General features: G+C 44.6%; 1 protein-coding gene and 1 long non-coding RNA gene across 3 annotated transcripts in view; both read left to right on the top strand.

The window, feature by feature from the left end:
* TMEM63C (transmembrane protein 63C) overlaps positions 1 to 6616 on the top strand; it is a 452188-nt gene extending 445572 nt beyond the window's left edge. Inside the window, exon 23 of the mRNA XM_082384692.1 lies at positions 6408 to 6616. Within this exon, the coding sequence (XP_082240818.1) occupies positions 6408 to 6485 (78 nt within the window). The 3' untranslated portion in view covers positions 6486 to 6616. The remainder of the gene's footprint in view (positions 1 to 6407) is intronic.
* Positions 6617 to 12845: 6229 nt separating this feature from the next.
* On the top strand, positions 12846 to 22364 carry LOC309625358. Of its 2 annotated transcripts, none has more exons than XR_014242477.1 (3): positions 12846 to 13063; positions 16671 to 16759; positions 18675 to 22364. It is a non-coding gene; the product is annotated as an uncharacterized lncRNA (long non-coding RNA). The 2 variants fall into 2 exon arrangements; XR_014242478.1 differs by lacking the exon at positions 18675 to 22364 and adding an exon at positions 17764 to 18663.
* Positions 22365 to 23809: the final 1445 nt, after the last annotated feature.

Below are 23809 nucleotides of genomic sequence, written 5' to 3'. Positions count from 1 at the left end.
ACTCTAGAGCGGGTTTCCTTTTTTGGACAGGTGGCACCCTCTCTGCCCTTGCCTCCCGGGAAGTTCTCGGGTTTGAATCCCAGCCCTTAATTTAATTAGCTAATTCTTCTGTGGGTTTTTATAGTACGCCTTTTTCGACATTCCCTCACCATTCTTCAATATGCATCATACATTAACACATTTTAAGTAATGATTCGGGTGTCTCTTTGCCCTTCACATCTGTCCCTATCAGGGTTTTCTGTACAACTTCCTTTTAAGAACACTTCCTTGAAAGTCAAGAAACCTGGTCTTGTTCCAGCTCTGCCAGTAACCAGAAGCTAAACCTTGAGTGTTTAACCACTTTGGGAGCCAAATTCTTTAAAATGGAGTTAATACTTCCTGCTTCATAGACTCATTGCAAGAATTACATTAATAAGCCACTTTGCACCTATCACAATACCTGGCTCATATTAGAAGCATAATGTATACATATTATTTTTCATCGCTTTAGCTCTATATTCCCATAGTTATTAGAAAGAGAGGAAATGGATCTACATTGTAGCAAGAAACTTTTGGTTACCCATAAAGAATTTAGTGTCATGTTTAAGAGTATGGACTCTGCAGTCAGTCTGGGTTTGAATACTGGCTGTGCCACTTACTACCTGAGTGACCTCTATATGTCTTCAGCTGTTCAGGGGGGATAATAATAAAGGTCCTGAGGATTTAATGAGTTATTACATGTAGTGTATTTTGTACAGGACCTGGCAATTAGTATACATTACTAAGTGTTGGTTATTATTAATTGCTGAATGCGTCCATGCCCCTGCATTCTTCCCCCACCCCCTAGGAGCTTTAGAAAGGGGGTTGACAGGATATCCATTTTTCATGATTTAGAAGCTGAATAATCTAACAGCAGGTAGGCAGCACAGATATACTCTTGGAGTCAACAAACACTATGATCCCAAAGAGCGCAGTTTTGCAATAGATATATGACGCTAAAAAAGAAGCATATGGTTTGCCTCTCACATTCTATGAGAGAAAAGATGTACATACATAAAGTAAACAATAAGGGAGATCAGCTCGGTGCTTTGTGACCACCTAGAGGGGTGGGATAGGGAGGGTGGGAGGGAGACCCAAGAGGGAGGAGATACCGGGATGTATGTATATGTATAGCTGTTTCACTTTGTTATAAAGCAGAAACTAACACACCATTGTAAAGCAATTATGCTCCAATAAAAATGTTAAAATAAATAAATAAATAAATAAAGTAAACAACAATAAAAGGCTGACCAAAGGCTGGAGTGATTAGGCAACAGGAGTTCTGATGAGGAAGGCTGGTTGACCGTGACCAGTCTAGACTTTCTATACAGGAAGTTTTCAGGGCAGGAATCTGGTTGGAAGTAGGGGTAACGGATTTAACTGGGGCTTAGACAGTGGGCTGAATGAAGCTAGAGAAGGCCTGGGAGGAAGATGTGGAATGAGCTTGATCTTGAAGGATGAGCAGTATTTGGAGAGCTGGAAATGAGCAGGAAGGGGCGGGTGATCCTGGGAGAGGGAACCTTTGGAAGCTTAGGTATAGAGGCTGGAAACAGCAATGCCTTACTGGAGAGTAAGAGTTAAGGAGCCTGGCTAGATTAAGGAATCCTGCTAGGCGGTCCCTCCCTCCAGAGGGTAGGACACCAGGGCCTTGTCTTGTTCTGCCACTTACTCACCATGTGTGGTCTTGTACAAGTCATGCAACATCAACCTTGGCTTCCTCACCGATCTGACGAAGTTAATACCTGTACTACTTACCTCACAAAGTTTTTGTGAACATGAATGATATAATACACAAATGATCCGATCATCTTGCACACCGTTGCTAAATCACAAAAGGGATGCCTCAGAAGGCAGTAGAAAACACCCCAGACTCCATGTACACAGGAAAACAACTCCTTCCAGAGGCATAAGCTGCCTTATCATCATTTTACTGAGTTCATGTGCAAAGTACTGTGCAAGGCACCAGGCTTACAATTCTTCTCTTCCTCCAAGATTGCTCAAACCTCTTCAGCTGTGAAACCTTTCTTGAACTCCAGCCTCTTGGCAAAATCAGTCACTTTCTTCTCTGTGAACTTTATACACACCTGTGTAGGCGTCTGTCACATTGCTTTGGGATTCTTTATTTTGAGAGCGAGGTTACACAATGATTAGAAGCAAGAGCTCTGTAGTCAGACAGGATTGGAGCCCCATCTCCAGCACTTAGAAGCTTTGTGACTTTGGCAAAGCTGCCTAACCTCTCGGTGACTCAGTTCCTTCGTCTGTAAATTGGGACATATCTCATAGAATTATGAGAATTAAATAAGAAAAGCATTTAGTACCAGGGCCTGTCACATAATATTCAATAAGTGCTGGTGATGATTAGTTCATTAGAATAAATGAACTATTTGTTAAATGAATGAATGATTGAAGACATTAATACCGCAACTAGACAGAGAGCAGGCTCCGTGAATTCAGGGGATTGTCTAATTGCTCTTAGTGTTCTCAGCACCTACCATAGTGCCTGAAACATAGTAAGTACCCAATAAATGTTTGATCAGTGAATAAATGGATGAATGAATGAAAATCCGGCCCTGCCTCCAAGGAGCCTTCTATCACATGGAGACTGTGAATTGAATTAAGGTTGTTTTGATTGCAGATAAGCCAATATTAGAAAACTTAATCAAGAAAGTTATATTTTATACACTACCAAATGTAAAATAGATAGCTAGTGGGAAGCAGCGGCATAGCACAGGGAGATCAGCTCAGCGCTTTGTGACCACCTAGAGGCGTGGGATAGGGAGAGTCAGAGGGAGATGCAAGAGGGAGGAGATATGGGGATATATGTATATGTATAGCTGATTCACTTTGTTATAAAGCAGAAACTAACACACCATTGTAAAGCAATTATATTCCAATAAAGATGTTAAAAAAAAAAGAGAGTTATATATATTTATTGGCACTCTCCTCAAGATAGGTAAGTGTTGGGACCCAGAAAAGAATTCCAAACCTCAGCAACAGAAAATTATAGACCTTCCCCCTAGAACCAACTCACTTCTGAGGCTTAGCTGTCAGCCACCTATAACTTTCACATTCCCTAGGTAAAGCTTATAAACTCCCAGGAAACAGAAATCTGATTGGCCCAGTTTAAGGTGAGATATCTAATGCTTGACCAATCAATGATGGTCAAAGCCCAAGGTCAAGCTGCTGGAGGTGAGGAATCAGTTACAGAGAAGGAGGATTCACTGTGGAGAAGGAAGGAACAACCCTATCATTTTCCACTACAAGGAATGGGAATGGAAAGGACAAATAACAATTGCTTGGAATCAGTATTAAAGGAGGAGGCTTCCAGTATAGTATTTTTTTAAAGGGCCATGCAGGACTGCAGCCTAGGAAGAGAAATAAAGTGAGAGAAACTATACAGCTGGAGGAGCAGCTGGCCTGCACTGTCAAATAGGGGTCTTGGTTGCATGCAGCACAAGTTAATGCTGCCTGACTTGCACAGATGGGAATTCATTGGTAGGTTATTAGCAGCTCAGAGACCTGGCTGAAGGCTGGGGAGCCAGGCTTAGAAAAACTCAGGAGTGAGGGGAGATCCAGAGGGCTAGGCAGCAAGGACCTTAGCAAGGGTTTGTGGCAGAAACTGGTGAGCACACCACCACCAAAATAAATGAGCTCTAACCAGCCCTTCCATCTTTGAGTCACTTGCCCAAGAGTCAGTGATGGGAGAGAGTATCTGATTGGCTGACTTGAGGTCACATTGGTCCATGGGGGTGGGTGGCAAACAAAAAAAAAGGGCGTGATACCTTCATCTTTCATGGTGGAAGGTGCCTAACAGGATTCACCTCTCCAAAAGAGGACACAAAATGAGCAGAGGACTTTCCCAAAAGGAAACTGAGGACCTCATAGAAAAAGGGAACAAACACCGGGCAGGCGAAAATGACCAATGTCCAATAGTAGTTAAAATGACAATAGAATCATAAGGTAGAAAGAGCCCTCCAGAAGAAATCTGCTTTGGTACAAAACCCAGGGCTGGACAACTCAGAGCTGAGTCGACCTGATCCTGACTCTGAGAGCATCACTTGGTCTTCCCTTTCCAAACCTTTCATGCTTCATTCAATCAGTTATCTCTTTTGGACTTCCCTGGTGGCACAGTGGTTAAGAATCTGCCTGCCAATGCAGAGGACACGGGTTCGAGCCCTGGTCCAGGAACATCCCACATGCCGCAGAGCAACTAAGCCCATGCGCCACAACTACTGAGCCTGCGCTCTAGAGCCCGCGAGCCACAACTACTGAGCCCACAAGCCACAAATACTGAAGCCTGCGCGCCTAGAGCCCATGCTCCACAACCAGAGAAGCCACCGCAATGAGAAACCCACGCACCGCAACGAAGAGTAGACCCCGCTCACCACAACTGGAGAAAGCCCGCACGCAGCAACGAAGACCCAATGCAGCCAAAAATTAATTAATTAACTAATTAATTTAAAAAAATCAGTTATCTCTTTGGCCAATCATTCAACAAATATTTTTTTCTGGGCCTCAGTCTAGGTATTGCAAATACAATGATAAGCAGATAGAAATATGGTCTCTGCTCTTGTGGAGCTTACAGTCTTTTTTTTTTTTAAGATTTATTTATTATTTATTTATTTTATTTATTTTTGGCTGTGTTGGGTCTTAGTTGCAGCACGTGGGATCTTTCGTTACGTCGTGCGGGCTTTTCGTTGTGGTGCGCGGGCTTCTCTCTAGTTGTGGCGTGTGGGTTTTCTCCTCTCCGGTTGTGGTGTGCAGGCTCCAGGGCACATGGGCTCTGTAGTTTGTGGCATGCGGGCTCTCTTGTTGAGGCATGCAAGCTCAGTAGTTGTGTCATGCAGGCTTACTTGCCCTGCAGCCTGTGGGAATCTTAGTCCCCTGACCAGGGATCGAACCCACGTCCCCTGCATTGCAAGATGGATTCTTTACCACTGGACCACCAGGGAAGTCCCCGAATTTACAGTCTTGATTTACAAGAAATGGGTCTGCTAGTTCCCTTTTTATTACTCTTAAGCTAACACAATGAATTTAGAGTTACTTCTTCTCTCCTAGAGTTTCTGGCCCTATTTTTGCTGGAATATCTTGAATAACGTTTTTGGATCATTTTCAGTGACAATGTTTGCATTCACAAAACTTAGTAGGCCCTGAGACGAGAGTTTAGAATTGCATTGTTGTGAGGCCTCAGCTGTTTAAAGGAATGATTGCAAAAGCAAAGCTTTAAGAAGAATGATGTTTCCTGATTGGTTTGGGGTGCCTTGCTGAGCATCCAGTAGAGTGATTTTAATCTGTGTCTAGCAAGGCATCTGCAATCAGAGCTCGGAGATGAGACAGATGAACACTCCAAGAATAGGCAGCTGGAGCCTGTCTCTCAGTGATAGAGCTCTGCCTGGTGTTTCCTCTGCCCTACTCAACCACCACACTCGTACTGCCACCCTGGACTTCCTGTGGGCACTCACTCCACTGATTATTGTAATCATCTGAGGCTCTGCTTCAGGAAGTGGACTTTTGCTTCTAGCTCCAGGAAGGAGGAGAAGGGGGTGGCGTTGCAGATAACGATTATGATGATGGCGGTGGTATTAGTCAAGACTCTGCTTTGCAAGTTTTGAAACTGAGTTCAAACTGGATTAAGCATAGAGGAGGTTCAGCTCACATAACCAAAAAGACTAGAGGTAGATCTGACTGGGTCCAGGTGATCAGGAATCAGAAACAGATTCCTTGGTTTAGCGTCCCTCTGAGTTGGCTTCATTCCCAGATAGATTCACCAAGTGATGTTAAAGATGGCTCATGGCTGGCAAGCTTGCCTTCCACCAGCTTTAAAATCTCAGCTGAGAGAGAATGCCTCTTTTCTGGGGTCCCAGTGAGAGTCCTAGCTAAGCTCCCATTGGCCCAGCTCAGGTCACATGTCTCAGGTGGATGCTGAATTGATTGGCCAGGCCTGAATCTTGTGCCCACCCACTCCTCCAATTCTGAGCCACAGGCTCTGAGAATGGGAGATCAGTGGTTTCCCAAATGGACGAGATGGGTGCTGTTACCAGAAAAAGGGGTGTTGGGCAGGCATAAACAACAGATGTCCATTATACTGCTCATGTTGAATATGATGATGACAAGAGACAGGGGAAAGGAATGCCTAGGAGATTCTCAACACTTTTAGAAGATGTTTTAAGAAATACTGGTTCTAGATGCTCCCTCTTCCCAAATCTAACCTCTGAAATTTACCCCAAATTTACGTTTAGTTAAACTGATTAAAGTGATTAATATCTTATCATCTTCATCAAACTGTCATCTCAAAGCAATTAATAAACATCCTCTGTGTATGTAGTTGTATAAGAAAAATAGGGGCTTCCCTGGTGGCGCAGTGGTTGAGAATCTGCCTGCCAATGCAGGGGACACGGGTTCGAGCCCTGGTCTGGGAAGATCCCACATGCCGCGGAGCAACTGGGCCCGTGAGCCACAACTACTGAGCCTGCGCGTCTGGAGCCTGTGCTCTGCAACAAGAGAGGCCGTGACAGTGAGAGGCCCGCGCACCGTGATGAGGAGTGGCCCCCGCTCCCCGCAACTAGAGAAAGCCCTAGCACAGAAACGAAGACCCAACACAGCCAAAAAAAATAATAAAATAAATAATTAATTAATAAAAAAAAAAGAAAAACTAGAAATATCATCTCTACAGACAGAATTTACTCCTTAAGAGAGCATTAACTGTGACAAAGGACTCATAGACAACCATACCAGCTCTGAATGTTATGTATTGTCAATTCTAAATGATGTAAATTAAATTGTACTATATGTAAAGTATACCTCAATAAAAAAATAGTTAAAAGAAAAATGACATAAATAAGAAGGGCCATTCGTCCTGAGGCAAGGTGGCATGTGTATTCTATGGAGTGATGAAGTTTACATATTTAAGCAGAATTTGTTTACGGCGAGGCAGCCATTTCTTTTCCACTTCGTTATAGAACTCTTCAAAGATTTTGCTGTCTTCCCCGTCACTCTCTTTATATTCACTTGACAATGCTACATAATTCTTGTACAAAATCACTTCCTTTAAAATGGCCTTTTGGGGTTCTTCCCCCATCCTCAATATTTCCTAACTTTTCCTCACTTTTTTTCCTATCTTTTACTACCCCCCAAACCAATTCTGGTACCTGCTGTCTGGGAGAGCCATTTCAACTTCTATCTAGAAGAGGGCTATTCTGTTGTTTATGCTCTTGGGGTATCTCCAAAGTCACACAACAAGTTCTCGCAGTAGATGTCCTGAAAAGCACAGGAATTAGAACAAGTTCTGGGGATGCAACAGGGGTGCTCAAGCAGTTGACAGGGAAAAGGAACTTTCTTGTACCTACTTTAAGACACTGATACTCTAACATTTCAAAATATAGTATATTTCTGTTTTATATCAATAACACCTTTTAAGACATAAATGACAACTATAGAGTCACCTTCTATTTCAATCCAAACCTGCCTTTCCCCATGCTGACCATCCCATGCTAATCTGCCAATCTACATCTCACATTTCAACTGGTTGCGTCTCCATCATCTATTCCATTCTTCCTTCACTGGTCAATAGTCATATATTTAGAGTTAACTATTGCCCGGAGCCTTGCCACAGTGATTGGTTCAGGGACAGACACAGGAACTTAGTTGATTCAGTCATGGTAAGACTGGAGATTTGGGTTCAATGCTTGGAGGGAGGAAATCCACCTGTTCTTCCAGAAGGTATGCTATATGAATGTGAAGCCTACAGCTGCTGTAGCCATTTGGCTACCACAAGGAAAGCCCAAGTAAGAGTGACGCAACATCAGGAAGCAAGCAAAGTCAAAATGGATCAAAGAACTAAAGGTAAGAGTTAAAAACTATAAAATCCTTAGAAGAAAATAATGGTATAAATCTTCATGACCATGGATTTAGCAATGGTTTTACATATGACACCAAAAGCATAAGCAACCAAAGAAAAAATAGAAAGATTGGATTTCAAAAAAATTAAGAATTTTTAGTATTCAAAGGACACCATTAAGAAAGTGAAAAGACAACCTACAGAATGGGAACAAATAGGGACTTCCCTGGTGGCAAGTGGTTAAGAATCCGCCTGCCAATGCAGGGGACGTGGGTTTGAGCCCTGGTCCGGGAAGATCCCACATGTTATGGAGCAACTGAGCCCGTGCACCACAACTACTGAGCCTGTGCTCTAGAGCCTGCAAGCCACAACTACTGAGCCCGCGTGCCACAGCTACTGAGGCCTGTGTGCCTAGAGTCCATGCTCCACAACAAGAGAAGCCATTGCAATGAGAAGCCTGTGCACTGAAAAGAAGAGTAGCTCCTGCTCACTGCAACTAGAGAAAGCCGGCGTGCAGCAACGAAGACCCAATGCAGTCAAAAATAAATAAATAAATAAATAAATAAATAAATTTATTAAAAAAAGAAAAGAATGGGAACAAATATTTGCAAATCATGCATCTGATAAGAGACTTGTATCCAGAGCATATAGAGAACTCTTATAGTTTAATAATAAAAAGACAAATAACTTGATTTTTAAATGGGCAAAGGATTTGAATAAACATTTCTCCAAAGAGGAAATGCAAATGTCTAATAAGCAAATGAAAACATGCTCAACATCATTAGTCATTTGGGAAATGTAAATCAAAACCACAACTTCATAACCACTAGGATAACTAAAACTAAAAGCCAGACAATAGCAAATGTTAATGAGGATGTGGAGGAATTGGAACCCTCATACATTGCTGGTGGGAATGTAAAATGGTTCAGCAGCTTTGTAAAACAGTTTGGCAGGTCCTCAAAATGTTAAACATAGGGTTAGCATATGACCCTGCAATTCCACTCCTAGATACCTACACAGGAAAAATGAAAACATATGTCAACACAAAAACTTGTATACAAATCTTCGTAGCAGCATCATTCATAATATCTAAAATGTAGAAACAACTCAAATGTACATCAACTGTTGAATAGATAAACAAAAGGTCGTATATCCATACAATGGAATATTATTTCGCAATAAAAAAGGAGTGAAGTACTGATACATGCTACAACATACATGAAACTTGAAAACATTATGCTAAGTGAAAGAAGCCAGACCAAAAAAACTATATATTGGTCCAGAACAGGCAAACCAGAGAGAGAAAATAAATTAGTGATTGTCTTGGGCTGGGGTGTGGTGGGGTATATATGGAGGTAGAATAAGGAGAGGGCAGAGGGATTGGGAATGACTGCTAATGGGTCCAGGTTTTGGGGGTGGGACCATGAAAATAGTCTAAAATTAGATTATGGTGATGACAGTGCAACTCTATAAATATACTAAAAACCACTCACTGCATTGTATACTATAGGTGTTGACGTTTAATATATATAAATTACATCATAATAAAGCTGTTAAAAACAAAACCTAAGATACTTTACTAAACAAAACAAAACAAAAAACCAACCACTCTCACCAGGATACTGTCCTCTTTATTGACAGGAAAGGGTCTGTGTTTTATAAACTCTGTAATTTCAGCAGCACCTACCTCAGTACCTGGCCCATGGAGTACTTGATAATAATTGAGTAAAAGGAAGGAAGGAAGGAAAGGAGGGAGGGAGGGAGGGGAGAAGGGGGGAGGGAGGGGAGGGGAGGAAGGAACGGATGGATATGACTGTGATATTCCTTCAAAAACTATTCACTTTCTATAGTGTGCTGAGAACTAACATACATTATCATTGGCCCCAACTTGCATATGAGGAAACTGAGTCTCCTAGAACTGGGGTCCCGAACTCCTCAGCCTGTTAGGAACCGGGGCGCACAGCAGGAGGTTAGCGGCGGGCGAGCGAGCGAAGCTTCATCTGCCGCTCCCCATCGCTCCCCATTGCTCCCCATCGATTGCATTACCGCCTGAACCACCACCCCACTCCCCTCGCCCCACCCCCATCCATGGAAAAACTGTCTTCCATGAAACTGGTCCCTGGTGCCAAAAAGGTTGGGGACCGCTGTCCTAGGGGATCAGTAACAGACTCAAATCCATATACCAGTAGTGAATGGCAGAGGGAAAATGAGAACCCAAGGCTGTATACACTGAAGCCAATAGCCTGTATATTAATTTCTATAATTCTGGTGGTGAGGCTTAAGGGCAGATTTCAAAATATAGGGGTGAATCTCAGCTATCTTGATATGAGTAAGAGAACTGTAGATGCATGTGCATCAGGGCATTGATTGGGGGCGTTGGGAAGGGAAGGAAAGGGATAACTGCTGAAAATCCATGTTAAGTGTCATTGGGGTTCAAAGGGGACCAGTAAATAATACCCTTAACTTCACCAAAGTTCTGAACCAACTGAGAAGTAAGAAAAAAGGGTCAGCAGATGCAGAATTAAAGTGTTGGGTTAAATTCATTCATGGGCTTGGGGCCTATGTGAATTGCACAGGGCCCTGTACTTGGTTTAATGTTCTGCCGTCACCATCTTGAAATTTTCAGTAACTTTCATTTTGTACTGGGTCCCCCAAATTACGTAGCTTACAAAAATGTCACCTGACAAAATGTCATCTTTATTACTGTTATAAGGGATCTGTGGCTTGTGTGAGTGACAACTTCTCACCTCCAATCTAGACCTTGGGCAGCCCACCTAAGGGAAAGTTTGCATCTGCAACACATTTGCATGTTTCTGTCTCCCAATGGTCCTGGTGGAGAGAGAAAGAAAGAAACCAGATCCTCCTAGCCAGGACCATCAATAGAGCATCCCCACCCAGGGGAGAACATACCCCGCACCAACCAGGTACCCCATTCCACCTCCCTGGGGAAGGAGGGGCAGGAGGTAAGTCAGAGAAATGGGGAAAGAGGCATTCTCTTTTTAGAGGAGGCTTAGCCAAGATTCTTTTAGTTACAAGTAACAGATAGAGTTAAATTAGCCTAAATGGAACAGGAAGTTTGAGGAAGGTGTGGCAGACACTGTTTGTTTTATATGCAACACCAACTCCCCTTCCCCCTCTTACCTTCTTCCTTGCTGATTTTTTCAGGTACAGGAAGGAAATTCCTTGATTTCACAGCAGATGTCCTGCCAACCCCACAAATCATAACTGGTCTAAGCTAATCATGGAAATCTAATTCCCCTTTGCCACTCACTTTTCCAGCCTCCCTTGCAGTAGAGTAGATATTCAACACTGTTCTAGCCAGTATAAGAGGAAGTCTTCTGCGGAGCCTCTGAGAAAGAGGTATTTCTCTTTATTAACAAAAATTGAGCCCCTTCCTGTCTCCTCTCTTCTTTCTTACTTGATGCAATGATGTGAAAACATGATGTCTAGAGCCATGGCAGCAATGTTGAGACCATGAGGCGACAATAAGCACAAGAATGGAAATTCATCATGCTGAGTAGCATAGCCAAAAGGTGGAAAGAACCTGGGTCCTTAATGACATAGCTGAACTGAACACACCCCAACTATGCCTGCCTCCAGACTTTTTAAAGGAAAAAAATGTCCTAATGGTTCAAGCAACTGTCATTTAGGTCGGAGGTCCCCAACCTTTTTGGCACCAGGGACCGGTTTCGTGGAAGACAATTCTTCCACAGACAGCAGTGGGTGGGGTGGTGCTTCAGGCGGTAATGGAAGCGATGGGGAGCGATTGGGGAGCAGCAGATGAAGCGTTGCTGACTCACCCGCCGCTCACCTCCTGCTGTGCAGCCCGGTTGGGGACCCCTGATTTAGGTTATCTCTTACTTGCAGTAAAGTACATCCTATCTCACACAGGCTTATATATCACATTCATTGCGAATCTCAAGGAACCCAAGGGCAGCTGCTCTCAAAGGTCAGGAAACAGGAACAAGAAAGCTGTCACATCCTTAGGGAGTTACTCTTCTAGCCTCATCTCTGCTTCTGAGAATGTGTCCTTCTTTCTTCTCTACAGACCAGTTTTCACTGATTCAACATTCACATGGCAAAGCCTTCCCTGTCTGCATTTCCTGCACCTAAGAGACCAGCTCAGGTTGCCATTGGAGTCTCCAGCTCAATTCCGAAATCTGGAAGAGAGAATAGGCTTGACCCAGTTGTGAGTCTCGTACTTTCCTGGCCCAGTTAATACCATGGAGGCAAGGTCATGTGCTCAAACTCAAACATGGCTGCCAGATCCTTCCCATTCCTCTGACTTACCTCCTGCCCCTCCTTCCCCAAGTGTTTGTCATGGCTCAAACACTTCAGGGCTCACCCAGAAGTGTGGTGTGTGTGAAATTCTCAAAGAAGGGAGAGACAGGGGCTAAAAGATACCCCTAAGTGTCTACCATATTGGGTGAGGAAGAAAGGAAGGGAGATAAAAATCATGTTAAGTAGTTTAGGGAGTGGGTGAGAAGGCGCCAATCAGCCTGAGAGAAACAGATTCCAACAGCAGGTGAAAAGCTGAGAGGTAAAAGCTCTCTCTGGGCATTGCTGAAAATTCCTCAGAAAAGTCAAAATTCGATCTTGTAAGGACTTTTCTTGAATGAGGAGTGAGGAAAAGAGGTGGGTAAAGAAATAAGAAGGAAAGAAAGGACTGGCCCTAGAGAAGAGAAAGAGTTGTCACTGAGAAAAATAGAGGGTAGGATTAGGCGTCCCTCTAACCTCTCAGCCCAGCCCCACCCCAGAAGAGTGAAAGCCAGGACTTGAGGCTATTTCAGGCCGAAGTCCCACAGAGAACGTGTGTTTGTGTGCATTCCCTAGCAATAGTTGGCAGCAACGTTTCTCTATAGAAAAGGTCACTGAAACAGATTGGGGTCAGCCTTAATACTGTTTCCCTACAGAGATGAGAACACTGCGTGGAGGCCAGAACGCTGCCCCGCGGGTCACCAGGTTCTCACGTGGCCCGAACTGGTAAGTGCGGTAATGGGGCGGCGGCTGTGAGCGGGGCAGTGAGCAGTTCCGAGAAGGGCGAGGGAGGGGGGCTGGGGGCGTGCGGGGCAGAAGGCTGTGACTCCCAAGCTCTCTCCCCTCCTGTGCGCTGGGAACGGCAGGGGCGGAAAGGGTGCGCTGGCGCAGGCGCTAGCCCGGGAAACTGAAGCCTGTGTTTGGCGAAAGCACCGGAAGGAAGTCGGGGAGGTAAGATAGCAGGGGTTCGGAGTGACAGTTGGACAATTCTGGGAACACAGAAGCTGGGGTCGATTTCCATCCAACTGTCCCTCCCTCCCTCTGTCCCTCCCTCTTTCCCTGCATTCGTACGTGGTCCATCCGCACAGCACTAGCCATTCCCCCCACCCCACCCCCGCCCCTTCTTTCATCACTCGGCTCCTCCGGGAGAAATCAAGTCTGTTTTGTTCACTCCAGAACCTCCAGGGTGTGCGCTGCACATAGGAGATGCTCCGCAAATGTTTCTTTAATGAGTGAATGGAACTTTGTGCGTAGAACAAATATATAAACAAGACATAAACAAACATACTGATCCTCTGATATGGGAGTACTCAGGGAGGAAAGTAAACTTTTACGCCATTTCGTCTCTACTCTTTGAAATGTTGGATTTGTTTTGTGCTGGTAAAGAATGAGAGGGCAGGGAAAAGATTTGGAACCCCTGGATCAATTAGTAATTTCCCAAATTAATTCGTTCGTGCGGAACTTTTGTTGAAATGACATTTTTACCTGGAAACCTAAACAATTAAAAAAAGATTGAAAACAGGAACAGCAAAACCAACAGCTGCTCTCCTGCCCCATCCTCACCAAAGAGCTGGTTTTAATAAACACTCATTTACTGCTTCTCCGGGGTTACTGGGAAAGAACTGAAGCCCAGATGGATGTGAACTAAAATTATTGTGGTATGGGACTTCCCTGGCGGTCCAGTGGTTAAGACTCCGGGCTTCCACTGCAGGGGAATGCAGGTTCGATCCCTGATGGGGGAACTAAGATCCTGCATGCTGGGCAGCAGGGCCAAAAAGAAAAAAAAAAAAAAAAATTATTGTGGTAATCATTTCACAATATATGTATGTCAAATCATTATGCTGTACACCTTAAACTTATACAGTATTGTATGTCAATTATATCTCAATAAAACTGAAGAATAATTTAATTTAAAAAACCCCTGAAGCCCAGAGAGGCTAAGTGACTTACCCAGTGTCACACAGCAAAGAAGGAAAGAAAGAGGACAACAACCAAAAAAGCACAGAAACTTGAGTAAAAGCCATCAGAAAACTGGGCCATATTCTGCCTGCTACCTGTTTTTGTACAGCCTGAGAGCTAAGAATATTTTTTATATTTTAAGTAGTTAAAAATCAAAGGAAGAATAATATTTTGTGACGGGTAAAAATTATATGAAAGTCAAATATCAGTGTCTATAAATACAGTTTGATTAGTACACAGCCATGCCCATTCACTTACTGCTCCTTTCACACTAAAAAGGTGGAACTGAGTAGTTAGCATGCAAACTGTAAGTGGCCTGCAAACAAACCTTGAAATATTTACTATCTGGCCCTTTACAGAAAACATTTGCTGACTCCAGGTCGGGAATTCTCAGCAGTTCCTTAGGTTTTCGATGGCTTTGGAAGGCCTCAGATGCTGGGGACTGGCTGGGGTATGTGAAGGGTGAGGGGTGAGGGGAGAGAGGACTGCAGATATTGGGGTGCTTTTTTTTTTGGCTGCATTGGGTCTTGGTTGCTGTGCGCGGGCTTTCTCTAGTTGCGGCGATCAGGGCTCCTCTTTGTTGCGGTGCTCAGGCTTCTCACTGAGGTGGCTTCTCTTGTTGTGGAGCACGGGCTCTAGGTGCGTGGGCTTCAGTAGTTGTGGCTCGCGGGCTCTAGAGCGCAGGTTCAGTAGTTGTGGCGCACGGGCTTAGCTGCTCCGTGGCATGTGGGATCTTCCTGGACCAGGGCTCAAACCCGTGTCCCCTGCATTGGCAGGCAGATTCTTAACCACTGCGTCACCAGGGAATTCCGATATTGGGGTCCTTTGGTTAAAGGCCCGGAAACCGAGGGCAAGTTCAGGGCCAGCTGTAGGTAGTACAGAAAAAAAGGCAGGCCTAATGTAAGGTGTTCTGTGGTAATTAGGCAATCAGGGCCAACCTGACTTTCTGAGATTCTCCCATAATGTGTTCCGGACACTGATTATAAACAAGGGGATTATAAACCAGTTTCTAGGATGCTGCGCAAGAGGCTCCCAGCACTTTTAGGAGACTGACTACACATCACAAGTTATAAGAACACTCTGGTAATTATGGGAGACAATGTCAGCTTCTCACCAGGCCCTGTCCCTCCTCCTATTATATTAGCTAACACTTACTGAACACTTTCTCTGTGTCAGGCACTATGCCAAGTACCTTTCAAGCATTATTTCCTCTGTGGGCTAGACGTTAATATTTTTTATCCCCATTTTGCAGATGAAGAAACTGAAGCTTAGTGAGACTAATGTTACACTTTGGCGACTGAACAAGGAGGTGGGTGGGGTCAGGATTCAAACTCAGGTCAGCCTAATTTGATAGTGTCTTTCTTAAGCAGCACACTGTGTTGTCAGAGAAGGGAGCTGGATATATCTTAGTCCATGCACTGTCTTTGAGAATGATAGAGTGAATCATTCAGGGTCTGATCAGGAAACGGGAAACCACTGTGAGCACTTGGAATAGAGGGAGTTTAATGCAGAGAACTGGTGATAGAAAAGCTGAGAAGCCCGAAGGAGACAGTGAGACAGCCCAGAGATTAGCAATGCCAGGCAGCTACCAGAGCTCCTCAGCTGCAAGGGTGTCTTGGTCTGTTCAAGCTGCTATAACAAAATACCACAGACTGGGTGGCTTACGCAACAGAACTTTATTTCTAACAATTCTAGAGGCTGGGAAGTCCAAGATCAAGGTGCCAGTGAGGTAGAATTCATTCTGAGGCCTCTTTTCTAGGCAGCTACCGACTCACTGTGTTGTGTGTGATGGGGGAGAGAAGGGGTGGGAGGGAGGGAGAGAGAGAGAGAGAGCTCTCTGGTGTCTCTTCTTAATAGGATCAGTATTCCATCCTGATGACCTCATTAAATGGTAATCACCTCCGTAAAAGACCTATCTCCAGTACAGTCATGTTGAGGGTTAGGGCTTCAACATATTTGAATTTGGGGGGACACAACCATTCAGTCCGTAAGGAAGGGAAAAAAGGGAGGTGGTGTTATGGAGCCCAGGGATGGAGTCAATTGGTTTAAGTCATAACTGTGGAGGGCCTGCCCAGCAGGAGCTAGAGGCACCGAAAAGATTCAGCAGCTGCTGGGACGTCCCTGGTGGTCCAGTGGTAAAGAGCCTGCCTTGCAGTGCAGGGGACGCGGGTTCGATCCCTGGTCAGGCAACTAAGATGACACATGCCGCAGAGCGGCTAAGCCCACGTGCTGCAACTACTGAGCTCACGCGCCTCAACTAGAGCCTGCGTGCCACAAACCACAGAGCCCACACACTCTGGAACTCACGCCACAACTACAGAGCCCATGCGCCCTGGAGCCTGCACGCCACAACTAGAGAAGAGAAAACCCGCGTGCCACAATGAAAGATCCTGTGTGCCTCAACGAAGATCCCGCATGCCGCAACTAAGACCCAATGCAGCCAAAAATAAATTAAATAAATAAATAAATAATAAATAAGTCTTAAAAAAAAAAGATTCATCAGCTGCTAAAGATGCTGTTCAAGGCAATGAGAAAAGGGGAAAATACTCTGGCTTTTCCCTTTCTCCCACCTCCTAATTTCCTGTCTTCCATTGGCTAGGCCCAGCAGGAAGCCAGCTGACTCAGGAAGTCGTGGGAAATGCAGTCTACAGGAGCCAGTCCTGCTTTGACACAGAGCAGGGGGAGTAGGTAAATAGATCTGGGGCTTGGACTGGCCCGAAGAGCTTCATAGAAATTCTCCTGCTCTATGCTTGACAAACATAGCTTAGGTTGTCATTACTCAAGAGCCGTGATGAGTTGCCTACCAAGAACTCATGATGAATTTAAGTATAAATTCAACATACATGTGATGAAAACACTTCTAAAATATGTGGGTTTTTTTTAAAGGTGCCAAAAGACATACACACACACACATATATTTATGTATAAATATATACCGTGATCCCGTTTGTGTATGTCTTACAGTAATTAACACTATAGCTGTTGTAGTAAACAACCCCAAAGTCTCCATAGCTTTACAGAATAGCAGTCTAATGTGGGTTAGAGGTTCTTCCACGTGGCTCCCCTTCCAGTGATGACTCATGATGGGATCCTCCTATCATGTAACCGTGCCCCCTTAAGAGTCCTTCATTTCCATGCAAACATAGAGAGCCATACCTACAGCAGAAGGACTGTGCAGAAAAGTGGGCAGGTCCCTTTAGGGGATCCTTCTGGAAGTAGTATATATCACTTCTGCCTGCCTTCCACTGGCCCGAGCTGTCACGGAGTTCCAACTTAATTGCAAAAGAGGCTGAGAAATGTAGTCTTTCTGTAGGCCCAGGAAGAAGAAAAGGGCTTGATGAGCCACTGTGTTTTAAAAAAAATAAGCAAATATACGCTTGTGTGTGCATAAAAACGTTTCTGGAAGGATATACATAAGCAGGACCAGCTGCATAATTTGGGGGCCCAGTGCAAAATGAAAATGCTAGGTCCTTGTTCGAAAGTGATTAAGAATTTCAGATGGTAATGGCAGAACATTAAACCAAGTGCAGAGTGCTGAGCATGGGGGTCTGGGTGACTGCAGAGGTAGTACACCCATGAAGCTGGCCCTGATAAGAAACTCCTAACGGGATTACTTCTGTAGAGTGGTACTGGGAATTGGGGCAGGGAGGGAGAATTTGCTTATCATTTTATACTCTGGCATTTTTTTCCAGGTGCATGCATTACGGCAATAATTTTAAAATATTTCACTCATAATGGATTTGAGCTGAGACATACACAGCCACCTTAAAGAGGCAGAATGCCTTCCAGGTTAGCAGAACTTGACACAGTAGCTTGATTGAAGCCATTGGCCTATCTCAAGAAAGAATATGTCTGTTGGAAAGGGGTTTGTTCAGCAATGGGTGTTTAAAAAAGGAGATGCAAAAAAGCAAACATTGACAGTGCCCCAGCTAAGCTTTGTCCTGGGAGGGTGATACATGTGTATCTGATATGTGTATCTATATATCTGTAATTTTATGTATCATATAAAGAGAGCATTTTATGAGTATATAATTATTTTATGAGTTTAAATTTATGGCATTTACGGGACTTCCCTGGTGGCACAGTGGTTAAGAATCCGCCTGCCAATGCAGGGGACACAGGTTCGAGCCCTGGTCCGGGAAGATCCCACATGCCATGGAGCAACTAAGCCCATGCACCACAACTACTGAGCCTGCGCTCTAGAGCCCACATGCCACAACTACTGAAGCCCACGTACCTAGAGCCCGTGATCCACAACAAGAGAAGCCACCTCAGTGAGAAGCCTGAGCACCGCAACAAAGAGTAGCCCCTGATCGCTGCAACTAGAGAAAGCCCACATGCAGCAATGAAGACCCAATGCAGCCAAAAATAAATAAATAAATAGATTTATGGCATTTACTTCTCAATAATGAGAAAGTATAAATCATTCTGATACACAGAAAAAAATTGAAATTTTTGCAATCTGCTGTGTTATCAGAGGCATCAGAGTTAGTATTTTTGCTTTGTTTGCCCATGTCTTGGTCAGGATGAGTTAGATTATGCTGCTGTAACAAACTATCCCAACATCTCAGTGGCATGTAACAAAGGTTTATTTCTCATTCAGGCTCTATATCCAGCAGGGAGCAGACTCTGCTCCATGTTGCCTTCACCCCAGATCCTGGCTCTCCTCATTGTGGTCCAGAGAAGAGAGAACAATGATGAACATCTGTTAGCTCTTAGAGCTCTGGCTCTGAAGTGACACATATCACTTCCACTCGCATTTTATTGTCCCAAACAAATCACGTGGTCAAGCCTGATGTCAACAAGGCAAGGACATATAATCTCATCCAAGGGAGAAGCAGTGAATACTCTTAAACAACAGTACAGTCTACCACAGCAAGATACTACAGAAACTGGATTCATTAGAAATGCTAAAAGCTCACCTGACAATCTCAAGGATTCTAATTAAATGAATCCCCAAGCTTGAAGTAAAAATGAGGAAGTTTATTTCAAAGATGAATCACTAGGCACTAAGCTTATTCTTATCATAAATATAAAGTCAGATAAGAAGCACCCATCTTAGAACAAACATTAAACTCTCTATATTATGTTACTATCACCATGTGATGTGTTAAGTATTCATGTTTTATTGCCCAACTGATTCTTACCCTGTGATAAGAGCAAGTCTCTAGGAGATAAACCTGACCTTTGCTCGGTATCCAATTGAGTGCACAGGGCACGTGCTCCTGTGGTGCACCCACTTGGATAATTTCTCATGAATATACATGCCCAGGCCTAGTATTTTCAATAAAAACCAGTACAGAACTATAGTCTTCTCCGTCAGTGTCCCATTTACAAGGTGTTCAAGTATATTCATAGACGTGCCAGGAAAACCCATCCCAAGGACTGCTCCAAAGTCTAGCTGCACTAGTTACCATGCTGTGGTATCCAAATAAAGAAATAGGGCTTGGAAATTCAAATACCTGAAAAGGTCAGGCGATAACTTTAGTGATAAAAAGGATGACAAAGAGCACTTGACCTTCAAACTCATTGTCAGCAGGCTAGGGGGAAGGGAGGAGACTGACAAAGGGAAGAATCTGAGCTTCTAGAAAAAGCAGGTGCTACTCAGTTCCAACCAGTGGTTGCTAAGTAGGAAAAAAAAAAAACCACACCTTTTTTTTTCTTAAGTTGCAAATTAAATTTGTGTGAAACCTGCTGATTTTAAATCTTGTCACTGGGCTTCCCTGGTGGCGCAGTGGTTGAGAATCTGCCTGCCAGTGCAGGGGACACGGGTTTGAGCCCTGGTCTGGGAGGATCCCACATGCCACGGAACAACTGGGCCCGTGTGTCACAATTACTGAGCCTGCGCCTGGGGCCTGTGAGCCACAACTATTGAGCCTGCGCGTCTGGAGCCTGTGCTCTGCAACGAGAGAGGCCGCAACAGTGAGATGCCCGCGCACCGCGATGAAGAGTGGCCCCCGCTTGCCGCAACTAGAGAAAGCCCTCACACAGAAACGAAGACCCAACACAGCCAAAAATAAAATAAATAAAATTTAAAAAAAAACCAAACTGCTAAAAAAAAATTTTTGTCACTAATTCAAATTTTTGAATAACTGTGTGAGCCAATCTAAACACTGTTGTAGGCTAAGCTTAGAGCTATCAATCTGCCATCTCTGAGGTAGGTAAACCAGGATAGAGATTTGGAGGAGGGAGGAGAAATCTGGAGAGAAGTAGAGGAGGACTCCCAAAGGAGGGAACGTGGAATGGAGCAGAGCAGGAGGAGGAAAGGGGTGTGGACAGTTCCTAGAGGGAGAGGGACCTGGAAAAAAAGACAGAGATGTTGAGACAGAATATTTAGAAAGTTTCATGATGTGTAAACTCTTCACTCTTCTTTTCATAAAACCTTCAGGAAAATAAGACTCTTAGCACTGGCGCTTTGGGAGTCAGATTTGTGCTTTCTTTGTACAGTGGTCCCTCGGTTCCAGGACCCCTGCGGATACCTAAATCCGAGGATGCTCAATTCTCCTATGTAAGATGGCTCGTACAGTGGGCGCTTCGTATGTGGGATGCAGACCCTGTACATCACTGTGTTGAGACTGGCTGCAAAGAGGCCCAGTTACATTTGAGTTGTGTTTGAGTCTCCACATAATGCCCCTTGTTCTGAGTCCAGATTGCAATCCGGTTTCCCAGATGGGAGAAGAGGCTGGGGAGGTGGGAAATTCAGAGCTTGGGTCTCAGAGGCAGGAAGAACTGGGTTTGAATAGTGGGTCCACCACTTATTTCCTCTAAACATTTCTGAACCCCAATGCAAAGGTGGGGATAAAAATAGTACCCACTGTATAGTGTTGTAGAGAGACTTATTTATGAAGATAAAATGCTCAGCACAGTACCTAGCACACAGTATGCACTCAACAGAGTAACTGTAATTGTTATCGTTACTATTTATATATTATTATTTTCCTTTGTAGTTATGAGCCCATAGGGAGAGAACTTGCTGGTCAGCAAACACAAGTAGCCTATCAATCCGTTTACAAGTTTTACTTCTTATTAGAAAATGATTAAACTGCTCTCCTGGTTTTATGCATCAGTCTCTCGGGGTTTGGTGGTGTGAATCAGCCATTGGGGCATGAGTCCTGCTTTACACAGTCTGGCGTTTTTCCTTTTGCTGAGAAATTTACCCTTGGTGCCTCCCACTCTGGAGGGATTATTCCCACAGTCTGTGAACTTCTCTGGGCGGGAACCAGGTATCAGCTTCACAGTCTGCGCTTGTGGAAGGGATGAAAGCCTGCTGTCTGCTGAAGTGGCTTCGTCTCCCTCTCTCCCTCAGCACTGTGCCATGGTCTGCTCAGTTGTAAAGGGAAGAGAGCAAATTACCCAAGAGAGCAGTGTTTCATTACTATGGAGGGAAACACCATGTCACCTGGCTCCCTTAGTTTTGGTAATATGAGTAGGTAAGAACTTTGCTCTGATCAAATAGTATAAGATGGCATTCCTATGGCTTTAGTAAAGGCCACTTTATACATAGACCTTTTATGACCAATTGGTATAAGGACCTCAGGAATCTTCTGGAACCAAAGGTTCCAATATTCCCTATCCCTGTTTTTAGTCCTCCCCCATGGAAGTTTGAGAATTCTGTTCAGGTGAATCTGGATGGTTTTTGACCTGGATCTTGTAGCAGCATTATTGTTTCAACCCAGGACTGCTGGAATAAAATTACCATGAGATAGGTCTTCATTTACAATTCAGACTAATATGGAAGCACACACACACACACATCTGGAATGCTATAAACCAAACTGAAGACAGTGATTATCTTGTTCAGGTGGGATGGCTGGCAACTTTCACTTTCTACTTTAAACATCTGTATGCTTGCATTTTTCACGAGACTGTATTACTTTCATAATCAGGAAGAAAAGAAAAATGATCCTGTATTTCCATTTTGAAGAAAAAAAGGAAGAAATGATAGCAGACTAGTCACTTGAGTATTTCGGGTGGACAAAAAAGTGTTAATTTAATGCTTGTTGCCTAAATTAGAGGACAGAGAGCAGAGAAGGCAGGCAGTCGGGAGAAAGGAAGGAGGGAGCAGGGATGACATACGCTGGTCCCTCTAGGGGAAGGGGGACGGCAGGGACTGTGGGCGGCCCTCCGGGGCACAGAGAGTCCTGTGGGAGCAGCTGGCTGTGGCAGCACAAACCCTGACAGTTCGCCAATTTGGGTTTATTCATTTAGAGATGGGGAATCAGGGATCAGTTGTTTTGGCAACCAGCTCAAAGTTATACCCTGTTTCTTATTCTTAGTTAATCTTTACACTGCAAACTATGCCCACAGGTCTGCCCTTCCTTATTAGGAATGTGTGACCGGCTCTGAGTCTGGAACAAGATGGGAGATTTAGAATCAAGATTCAGAACCAGGAACTTCCCTGGTGGCACAGTGGTTAAGAATCCACCTGCCAATGCAGGGAACACGGGTTCAAGCCCTGGTCCGGGAAGACCCCACATGCCGCGGAGCAACTTAGCCTGTGCACCACAACTACTGAGCCTGCGCTCTAGAGCCCGTGAGCCACAACTACTGAGCCCATGTGCCACAACTATTGAAGCCCAAGCGCCTAGAGCCCACGCTCCACAACAAGAGAAGCCACCGCAATGAGAAGCCCGAGCACTGCAACAAAGAGTAGCCCCGCTCGCCGCAACTAAAGAAAGCCCGCACACAGCAACAAAGACCCAAGGCAGCCAAAAATAAATAAATAAAATAAATAAATAAATTTTAAAAAGATTCAGAACGAAAAGACCTGAGAAAAAGTGTGGCAGGCAAAGCCAACCCTTCCTGTCTGCCATTAGTTCAGGAACTAGACTGAGGGCTTTCCAGGCACCAGTCACAGGGGTGGTCGTGTCCCAGGCTCAAGATCCAGAGACAGGAGAACAGGCTTCTCTCAGGCTCTTCAGCAGGAAACAAGGACATGTTTCCAAGAGCCGCAGTCGAGGAGGTGGCTTGGAGCTCAAGAGAGCGTTGTGGCTGCCCTGCTCTCACTTGCTGTCCATGTGTCCATGGGAATATGACTTAACCCCTCTCCTGTCAGTTTCCTGGTCTGTAAAATGGGCATGATCATAGCGCCTGGCTTTGGGGTTATAGTGAGGATTAAAGGACATAATGTCTCTAGAGCCCTCAGCGCTGGTACTGGCATTACTGCTCAGTCAGCATTAGCTATTGTTCTACAGAAAAGTGCTCAGAGGGACCCTCTGAGGGGTCGTGAACTCTCCCCTAGGGAGCCACAAAGAAGAGTGAAGTGGGTCTCTACGGAGGAGTAAGAGTTTGTTTGATGGGCAGTTTATTGCCAGCAAAAGAATCGAGGTGTGAAAAGAGCAAGCCCTCTGGCTTGAACTAAGCACAGGTGTGTGTGCCATGTGGGAGGCAGAGGTTGCGGGGGTGCAGGTGTGTGAGCGCGTGCGTGCATGTGTGTGTGTGTGTGTGTGTGTGGTGGTGGGGCAGAGGCGGGTCCTGGAAACGTAGGCTTGCTTAACATTGAGAAGGACCTTGTCAACCAGGCTAAGAGACTTGGGCTTTTTTTTTAAAAAATAAATTTATTTATTTATTTATGTATTTTTGGCTGTGTTGGGTCTTCGTTGCTGCACGCGGGCTTTCTCTAGTTGCGGCAAGCGGGGGCTACTCTTTGTTGCGGTGCGCGGGCTTCTCATTGTCGTGGCTTCTCTTGTTGCAGAGCATGGGCTTTAGGCGCACAGGCTTCAGTAGATGCAGCACGTG

This window comes from Balaenoptera borealis, assembly GCF_965194805.1.
Source record: "Balaenoptera borealis genome assembly, chromosome: 3".
Taxonomy (NCBI): Eukaryota; Metazoa; Chordata; class Mammalia; order Artiodactyla; family Balaenopteridae; genus Balaenoptera; species Balaenoptera borealis.
Note: the sequence above shows the minus strand (reverse complement) of the source record. Positions and strands in the feature narration are given on the sequence as shown.